Here is a 10187-nt window from a genome sequence, read left to right as displayed (position 1 = left end):
AAATCATGCCAAATGTTTTTGAAACAAAAAAGCTTGTTGAATTGCACTGATTGAAAAAAGCTGCATTGCATTAACGTGCTTGCATTTTAATGCATTGTATTTTTAGGGCTTGCATATTTATGGGCTGAAATTCAACATGGTTGTATATTTAAGCTGTGAATATTTAAATTCAAAACATTTCACACATTTTCATCAACAAAAATTCAATCATCCATATTCACCTTTTAGATCTCACTTCTAAAATATTAATTCTGTTTAAAAATACAACCTATAATATTCAACAGGCAATTTTCTGTCCATTTTATTCTGCTTTACAAATTCACTTCTACAAATTCAGTGGTTCATATTCGACAGAAAATCCAACATTTCACATCTGGGAACTGCAGGAAAAGCAGTAGTGCAGAAGTGTGTCGATGCATGATCTTCCTCTGCTGTTAGTCGGCTGACCAGTAGGTGGTGCAAACGCGTGTTGATGAAGACCAGAGCATCAGTCTCCAGACAGCAACATGGTTTCGGCCCAGATCCGGCCCAGATCCGGTACACGTGGAGTCCAAACGGTCCAGATGTGGGCCGGATCTGGGCCGACACTATGTTGCTGGGTCAGTCAGTCATTCATTCATTAAAACGGATTAACAGAGATGGAGCAAGCGTCAGTATTTGTGATGATTATCAGGGCCAGTATATATGTGTGGAAATCGATAAAGACACAAAAGCTGTGTTTACGTATAAGTCTTCACTGTTACTTTTGTACATGTAAGCAGCTTTCTCTACCGTGAACAAGATTATAATGTTATTCCCGATGCTGACGTACAGATCAGACTGGCCCGTCTGACAGTCTCGATCACTGCCTCATGTGTCTGGGCCATAAGCATGATGAGGTAGTGTTCATGGAGGAGTCATGAACCCACTGTGGGAAGATGACCATAGCAATGCTGAGATCTAGACTCCAGTATCTCGACAGAGGAGGAGTCCCCTCTGCTATTCCCCGATCTGAGCCGCTTCAGTTAATACACGGGGTGAACTGAGGGTTATTCTGTGATCACTGTGTGAAGAGTTTTGAAAGAGTGACATATGCATTGAGAAACAGGTCCTGGCGACTGTATAAAACTGTAATGTGTGAGAAAAACACAAGTAAATCATCATACATGTAGAGAAAAAAATGCTTGCAAATCAAGTGCTCTCTCACCCTCCCACACACAAAACCACACTAACATGCAATACAGACAGAGAGAGAGAGAGAGTTAGAGAGAGCGAGAGAGAGAGAGAGAGAGAGAGAGAGAGAGAGAAGACAGAGAGTGAGAGAGAACAGACAGAGAGAGAGAGAGAACAGAGAGAGAACAGAGAGAACAGAGAGAGAGAGAGAGAGAGAGAGAGAGAGAACAGAGAGAGAGTTAGAGAGAGAGAGAGAGAGAGAGAGAGAGAGAGGACAAACAGAGAGAGAGAGAGAGAGAGAGAGAGAAGACAGAGAGTGAGAGAGAACAGACAGAGAGAGAGAGAGAGAGAGAGAGAGAGAGAGAGAGAGAGAGAGATGCTTCAAGATGCCGGGGATGCTGTTAGGAGACATCGTTCCAAACTTTGAAGCCGATTCCACTTTTGGCAGATTGAAACTTCATGATTTTCTCGGGGATTCGTAAGTGTAATGCGATCATGTGTGCTTGTGATATGAGAGTGTGTTGTTTGATACGTGTTGTTCATCATAGATTACAATACCAGTAGTTTTATTCTCAATAGCATCTTCCTGAGGTCACATCTAACAATATTCCCTCTTTTCTCTCCTCCTCTGTGTTCTTCTTATTATTCAGTGTTGGTTATTAGTGAATTGTGTGGCTTGGATATGAGACGCGTTTCTCTCATAATGGCCTCACAATGGACAGCATGTGCTAGTCAGGTATCTTTGATGAAACCGTACATGGTCAAAGCCGTTGTGTGTTCCTGTGTGGTGATTGTGTTTGTAGGTCATGCGGTCGTGACTCGTGACGCCACTGTTACCGCCTCTTCAGCTTCATCCAAACGCTGACACGGCTTGACACACATAAAGAGCAGAGTCAACAAAAACACTCTGAACTCTCTGTTACGAACACTATCTCTGAGAATCCTCCCGTTCGCCACTTATCACACACACACACACACACACACCTGTTTCTCATTCCCTGGACTAGTTTAGCACTGAGCATGCTTGGCTCATTGTGAAGTTTTGTCTTATCACGGCTAACATTTCCAAGCATTGTTTTGCCTGTGTTCTGACCCTTGGACTGTTTATGACTCTTGCTGGCTGTATTTTTGACTCTGCTCTGTTTACCTGGATATTGACCCGTTTGTTTGCTACCTGCCCCGATACTTCACCTGTTATGACCTCGACTGCTGCTTTGCCTACGCGTCTGCTTGTATATCTCTGTTTATCAACCCCTGCCTGTATACTGTTCTCCGAGTCCTCATCACACACTGACCAAGTGAAGAACCTTTTGGCCTGTCCTCACTCTCTGAGACCCCTGTTTGAGGGTCAAGACTTGCTTTTAGGGCTGAGGTTATAATTAGGCTAAGGCCAGGGTAGGGTGACCACCCGTCCCGCGTAGCGCGTGCGCGCACAGCGTTTGAAGCCCAATTCATGCGTCCCGCAAATTGAGATCGCGTCACGCATAATCTATGCTTGCTCAAAAAAAAGTTGGTCGCTCTATATCCTCGAGCCCCAAGCAGACAAACGAACATTACTTGACATTTCAGCACGCTATTGTTGCCACACCCACCCCTCAGTTGAACTGCATCTGACTAGGTTGTTGTTAACTTTTTCGTTGTTGTCATGACAGCGCACGCACGTGCATACCAGACACATTGGGAAGGAACTTTTAGATGCACGCTTTCCAATTCGAAAAATTCGAGAAAGAGAACCGCCATCATCAATTAAAAAGAGAACGTGTGGGTACAAGAAAGACTGAGAAAATTAATATTTGTGGCTGAAAGGTGTTGAGGGGCTTTTTGCGTCCTTCTCAATCGGACATGGGGAATACGATGTCAATCGTATTTTTTTTTAAATACTTTTTTTTTTACTGTTCCTGTGGTGTTGAGCAACTACAATTCCTGTTAATCCTATAATTTTATATTATAATTTATTTAAAGTGAATAAATTGTAATGAAAAATAAATAAAATTAAATAGTAAATCTTAAGTGGAAGTACATCTGTCAATTCATTGAATGTTCAAAATATTATGAATCTTTATTTAGAAAAAAAAAATACACATTGGTTGGCCTATTCATGAGCATACATCAGCAATTACACATGTTTAGGGGAATAGGGCATTATTACCATGTAAGGTGGTATGTGCTAGAAATGGGTAAACCACTATCTGTCAGTCTGCCCGTGGGGCACCGCCGCGCCAGACAGTGTCCCACATTGTCCCTCAGAAACATACCCCTTGTCCCCCCTTGGGCTTATTAGCAGGTGACCACCCTAGGTCAGGGTAAGGGTTTGGGACTAAGTTGTGGGTTTAGTGATATCAGACCCTGTTATGCTGAATGTTTTGCAGTGATGGTGAAGCTTCACTGTGAACAAAGCAGAATCTTGCGTAAATGATGCACTAAACAGCTGCTCTTTGCTAGAGTTACTAGATCAGAGAAACTGTCAAACTGAGAAACTGATAAAATGTCTTCAGCAAATGGAAATGGATCCGCTTCACATTTCCAGGTTCTCAGAAGCAGAAGTGCTCAAAGTTGGATAAACTTCTATAGTGGCGAAAGGAAACTACAACAAATACGATTTTTGAGTTTCCATTTGCTATAGCGTCTCTATGACATTAAAGAGGATAAACGTGGAGAGATTGATTATGTTGGTCAGAAGAGTGAAAGATGTCAAATTGTCTGTCACTCCCTCAGCCGGTGTGTTAGAAACACCCTCGCAGCAGCGTTAACTAGTTTCCTGTAATTTAATACCAAAGTAATACAACTTTTACAAATAATCTTTTAAAAATGTAATGTACATTTATAACACAAAGTATAGTGCTATAAATGTACATTTATACATCAATGGGCCAGACTGAAAACTCCTGTAATAATCTACAGTTATTTGTGAACAGTGTCTGTGTGTCTATGACCAAAACATGCAATGCACAGAAATGCTGTACGTCTTAAAATGTGTTTATGATTCTTACTCAGATATGTATGAATGCACACTTCTGCCTCAGAAGAAAATCATGCTTTGCTAAATCTTAATTAAGACATTAAACATAATAATTATGAGATAAAAATGTAAGTAATTTATTACATTCTTATTAATTCAACATTTGTCAATTATTAGTAAGTCAAAGATAAAAAGATGAACATAGCCTAGTAAGTTATAATTATGCAATTAAAAAGTCAAAGTTATGGCACACTAAGTCAATTATGACATAAATCGAAATTATGGCATGAAACGTCATAATTATGAAATACTAAAAATTGACATGAGTCAAAATAAGATAGTATGTTTGTCTTTTTATCTCATAATTATTACTTAGTATGTCACAATTTTGACTAAGTCATAATTATGAGATTAGAATCTAAATTATGACATTAAAAGTCAAAATGATGACATACTAATTATTGTGACATTAAAATTTGGAATTGTGGGAAAGTCAAAAATATGACATACCATTCATAATTTTGACATACTAAATACTTTTACTACATACTTGCATACTAAATACATACTTTCAATGTCGTAATTTCATATCTATGATTTACAAAGCATGATTTCTTTTATTCTCCTGTGGCGGTAATGGGCTTCCACAGTTCTGTCATTCCCCTTGAGTGACCTGAGTTTCTCCTCGTCAGCTGGGGCGTCCTGTTCTCTCATCCTCGAGACTTCACTCCTGTCTGCACCACTGAACTCGGCAGAGCAGCTCAACTCAGTCCAGAGTTCAGCAGACGCAACGTCAAGCTGATCGCGCTCTCCGTCGACAGCCTCCAAGACCATCACGGCTGGAGCAAGGTTCGCTTCTTTCAGTCTGTAGTGTCTCTCTGAATGACCTGCTGCTAATGAGTCTCCATGGATGATTTCAGGACATCTTGGCTTACAATAACGCGGAGTCCGGAAGCAAGTTCCCTTTCCCAATCATAGCGGATGCTGGGAGGCATCTGGTGGAGACGCTGGGCATGCTGGACCCGGAGGAGAAGGATCAGACCGGGATGCCGCTCAGCGCGCGATGTGTAAGTGCACTGCACACATGAGTAAAGCTTCAAAAACAGAGCAAATTTAACACTTTAGCTTTAACACTTTAACACTAAAGTAACACTTTAGTTTAGGGTCCAATACTCACTATTAACTAGTTTCTTATTATTTTATTTTATGTTTATTACTATAAAATCACATTTTAATGCCTTATTCTGCTTGACCATATTATACATTGACCATGTTATACATCCTACCAAATACCTAAACTTAACCAATACCGCACTAGCTATTAAATAAGCAGTAATTAGGATTTTATATTAGGAGTAATTAGGAGTAAACCTCATAGTTAATAGTTAGTTAATAGTCAGAATTGGACCTTAATCTAAAGTGTGACCCAAATTTCAAATAAAAATGGTGAATAAAAAGAGAATGTTGTGGCCAACAATAGTAGCTACAATTACTGGGACTAACACAACATGCCTGAAAAGAGTGTAAACCTGGTTGTGTGTTTGTTGATTCTGTTATTTTTGCAGCAAGAAAAACAAAAACAAAAAACTAATATTTACTAAATCAAAAAGTAGGTCACACTTTACATTTGCTGTCTTTAACTACTATGTGCCTGCATAAAAAAATAGTTAGGTACATTGTACTTACTCTGTTCATGTTGTATTGTAAAACACTTGCGCTGCTATTGAAATGGGATACGGGTAAAGTTAGGAACAGGTGGTCATGCCCACACCCGACTATCCCTCCAAATACACCCAAATTCTGATCACAGACACCGGTCACAATCACAGCCACAATCAAGGATTCAATAAAACCTGCACTTACAATCAGTCAGTGTCTGGTGTCCAAAAGCATACAGACTCTTGTAATGTCTCCATCGGTGGTCATGCCCATGAGACATGACTAGCTGAGACTTGTTACAGCACTTGTTTACTGTTGCACTCTTGTTGGTCTGATTGCTTCTATTGTTCTCCGCATTTGTAAGTTGCTTTGGATAAAAGCTTCTGCTAAATGATTAAATGTAATTGTGAAGGGATATGCCCTGTCCCATATCGACTCTACATCCGAGCCACAAGAACCTCCTGACACAATACTGCCTTCATCGTCTCTGAGAGTCCTGCCACTTACCATCTAGTAAACTTCTCCTGTTGCCCATTCCAGACCATCCATGGTCACATCTAGGAGTGGATTTAATCCCCGATCAGCCCTAGATTACTTGTGTTCTCGTCATATTGAATAGATTCTCTAAATCATGCAAGATGATGCTCCTCGAGGGTCTCCCCATGGCTATGGAAACAGCAGAGCTACTTTCAAGCATGTCTTCCGTATTTTTGGTCTGCCTAAATATATAGTTTCAAACCGAGGACGATTAGGGAGTGGGGGGATGATGCCATTTCAACCTGCTCTGCATGCTTGGTGGTTTACTGAATAAGAGAAGAGTTTAACATATATGAAAAAGGTTGGGTCACTGGTTTGGACAGAGCCATCAACCCTTCACACTGCACTAATTGATTTCTTAATGTGTGCATTTTTCATTCAGGTATTTGTGATTGGTCCAGATAAGAAATTGAAGCTGTCCATTCTCTATCCTGCAACAACGGGACGTAACTTTGACGAGATTCTGCGTGTGGTCGACTCTTTGCAGTTAACGGCACACAACCGTGTGGCCACACCTGTGGACTGGCGGGTGAGAAATGTCAAGCCTGGTCTGTTTGGAGTGTGTATGTCTGTTCCTGTCATCAGTGTGTAATGAGTGACGCTCATCTTCTGTTGTTTGAAGCCTGGAGACAGTGTTATGGTGCCGCCCAGCATCCCTGAGCAGGAGGCCGTGGCGCTCTTCCCCGCTGGAGTTTACACCAAAGACCTGCCCTCCGGGAAGAAGTACCTGCGCTACACACCACAACCAAACCCCCATCAGGAGTGAACGTACAGACGGCTGATGTGTGGATTCAGTGATGCTGTGTGTGAGCAGCTGTTCGTAAAACACCAGTGCGGTTCTCACAGGAAGAGGCAAAGTCCTCACATGTCCCACACACAATTTACAGCTTAAATTAACATTACTTACACTTACAAAAAAAATGAATAAATAAACAATACAATTCTAATTTGTATTTTAACATTATAAATGTAATGTTTTATTTATTCAAACTAACATCAAGTTCATCAACTAACATCAAATTATGGATTTCATAACTAACACAGTTGCATATACTATATAGTTCAAGTATAGATTTTAAAACACACACATATATAAATACATACACACGTCATTTAAAGTCAGTTCAGTTTTTTCAATAACTGTGTAAAGTTCATCAGTTAATGAGTTTAATTCATCTATAAAGCAGCTCTGCAGAAAATAGGGATGTCATCCTGCAAGCCAAAGGCGACACACACACACACACACACACACACACACACACACACACACACACAAGTTATGGAATATGCAATTATTCTATTATAAATATGCCTTTTTGTGTATGAAGCACTTATGTATTGTAGTCAACCATAATGGTAACCTTTTATAATGAAAGTGTTTTTATAGAGACACCAGAAGTTGTTGTTAAACGATTTATTAAGGAAGTGTTATATAAAGAAATAATAAGTAAATAATAAAATGATCTAAATAATAAGTATGGAAATTCGAATGCTTATTATTTAGGACAGATATGACTTTCTTCACCTAACCTGAGAATAATCAAAATAAGGTAAAAGGTGTTTATAATTATGCACCATAAAACAACACACACACACACAGACACACACACACACACACAGACACAGACACACTCTCTCTCTCTCTCTCTCTCTCTCTCTCTCACACTCACTCACACACACACACACACAAACACTTTTTTACTTTTTTTTAAAGCCTTTTATTGCTCTGAAAGTCATATTTCAACAGTTCGAAACCTTGTTTTTGAACTGGTTTTATCTGGTGATATTTTCCTCACTTGTCTTCATTTGTGTAAAATACCTGTGCAGGTGTAAAAGGCTGTTCAGTTAATGATGTGTTCATGCCTCCTCGCATAATTATGGGTGTCGTACTACCTTGAACTACCTGACCGTTATCAGTTTGTAGCAGTAAATGAAGAGATGTCTCATCGATCACAAGTTCAGTATGGCGTACCACAAGGCTCAGTACTAGGACCGTTGCTGTTCACTCTGTACTTGTTACCCTTAGGAGATATCATTAGGAAACATGGAATTAGCTTTCACTGTTATGCCGATGATACTCAGCTCTATATTTCTTCACGCCCTGACGAAACTTACCAATTCACTAAATTAACGGAATGCATAGCGGATATAAAAAATTAGATGACTCGTAATTTCCTACTTCTAAATTCTGAAAAAACAGAGTTTCTAATTATTGGACAAAAAACTTCCTCACGTAATAATCTAGAATACTGTCTAACACTCGATGGCTGCTCTGTTAAGTCTTCGTCGTCGGTTAGGAACCTGGGTGTGCTCTTTGATACCAATCTTTCATTTGAAAGTCACGTGTCTAGTATCTGTAAAACTGCATTTTTCCATCTTAAAAATATATCTAAATTACGCCATATGCTCTCATTGACAAATGCGGAACAATTAGTTCATGCATTCATGACCTCAAGGCTAGATTATTGTAATGCTCTACTGGGTGGTTGCCCTGCACGCTTAATAAACAAACTACAGCTGGTTCAAAACGCAGCAGCTCGAGTTCTTACCAGAACCAGGAAGTATGACCATATTAGCCCGGTTCTGTCAACACTGCACTGGCTCCCTATTAAACATCGCATACATTTTAAAATATTGCTGATTACTTACAAAGCACTAAATGGTTTAGCTCCGCAGTACTTGAGCGAGCTCTTAACGCATTATAGTCCTTCACGTCTATTGCGATCTCAAAATTCTGGCCAGTTACTAATACCTAGAATATCAAAATCGACTGCTGGCGGTAGATCCTTCTCCTATTTAGCACCAAAACTCTGGAACAGTCTTCCTACCATTGTCCGGGAAGCAGACACACTCTGTCAGTTCAAAGCTAGATTAAAGACACATCTCTTTGACCTAGCATTCACATAATACATTATAGACTTATATAATTTAATGTTAGGCTGCATAGATTAGGTCAGCCGGAACCGGGAACACTTCCCATAAATCCTGATGTACTTGTTACATCATGAGAAGAATGGCATCTACGCTAATTTTAGTGTCTGTGTTTATCCCGAGGTTTTCCTGCAGCCTGCCGGATCCAGGCCGTATCCAGATCTGATGAAGGACCTTCGCCTGGACCGATGACAACGCAGTGCTGAAGTGCCAACTAGTCTCTCCCTATGGAGGATCCCACTACCACTATACAGATAAGGCGTTGTCGGGAAAATTCGTTTCGCGTTCCTACCCCAAAGCAACAAAATAAAATAAAATTCTTTATCAAAATTTATAAGGAAAGACAAGTACTTTGTTTAGGCTTGGCTTGTCGGGAATTCCAAACCTGCGTATATTCAAACACACATAACTATAGAACCCATTCTAAATGCTCATGTGAACGCCATCAGCGTTTCTCACAGGATCTCAGAAGGGGCAGTGCGACATATGGAATGTCACTGGGGTGGCTCCACCCGAAGGGGGAGACACACCGGACAGTGACGGCAGAGCAGACTCTGCCAAGGGAAGACACGGGCTCACCGCAGGGAACTGGTCGTGGAAGAATACACATATGGGATCGCCGCAGGGATCACCACATATGGAACCCAGCCTAGCACAAGTTACACAAGCATACGAGCACTAGGCCTGGCGTCGGACGCTCCGCAACGTCCGACTGCTGAAGGGGTGCGGAGGAACTCACAGGGTTCGCCAATGGGGAACTCGACTGGAGTAAAAAGCGCACGTATCCGTTCCTAGGAAGGGAGTGGCGCAGCAAGCCGACACTAGAGCGGGAACTTCGGTGTTACCGGCTAGTAGAAGCGAGCACACAGGAAGAAACCGGCTCAACACGTAAGCTATAAAACCTAGCGAACGTGTTAGGTGTCGCCCAGCCCGCAGCTCTACAGATGTC

At 40.9% G+C, this 10187-nt stretch overlaps 1 protein-coding gene across 1 annotated transcript; it reads left to right on the top strand.

Annotated features, from left to right (window-relative positions):
* The first annotated feature begins 1301 nt into the window (after positions 1–1301).
* On the top strand, positions 1302–7773 carry LOC307161606 (peroxiredoxin-6-like). The gene is made up of 5 exons (XM_079876460.1): positions 1302–1630; positions 4804–4960; positions 5032–5178; positions 6690–6836; positions 6930–7773. Exons 1-5 carry the CDS (start codon positions 1539–1541, stop codon positions 7071–7073), a joined length of 687 nt encoding a protein of 228 aa, XP_079732586.1. The 5' UTR covers positions 1302–1538; the 3' UTR covers positions 7074–7773.
* Positions 7774–10187: the final 2414 nt, after the last annotated feature.

Source organism: Squalius cephalus (assembly GCF_949319135.1).
Source record: "Squalius cephalus genome assembly, chromosome: 7".
Classification (NCBI taxonomy): Eukaryota; Metazoa; Chordata; class Actinopteri; order Cypriniformes; family Leuciscidae; genus Squalius; species Squalius cephalus.
Note: the sequence above shows the minus strand (reverse complement) of the source record. Positions and strands in the feature narration are given on the sequence as shown.

Bases quoted from the DNA above. Each gene is read 5' to 3' on its own strand.
- LOC307161606 (XM_079876460.1), top strand. From the start codon at position 1,539: ATGCCGGGGATGCTGTTAGGAGACATCGTTCCAAACTTTGAAGCCGAT. The intron at 4,961-5,031 runs GTTCGCTTCTTT...GGATGATTTCAG, and splicing joins ACCATCACGGCTGGAGCAAG to GACATCTTGGCTTACAATAA. The intron at 6,837-6,929 runs GTGAGAAATGTC...TGTTGTTTGAAG, and splicing joins CCACACCTGTGGACTGGCGG to CCTGGAGACAGTGTTATGGT.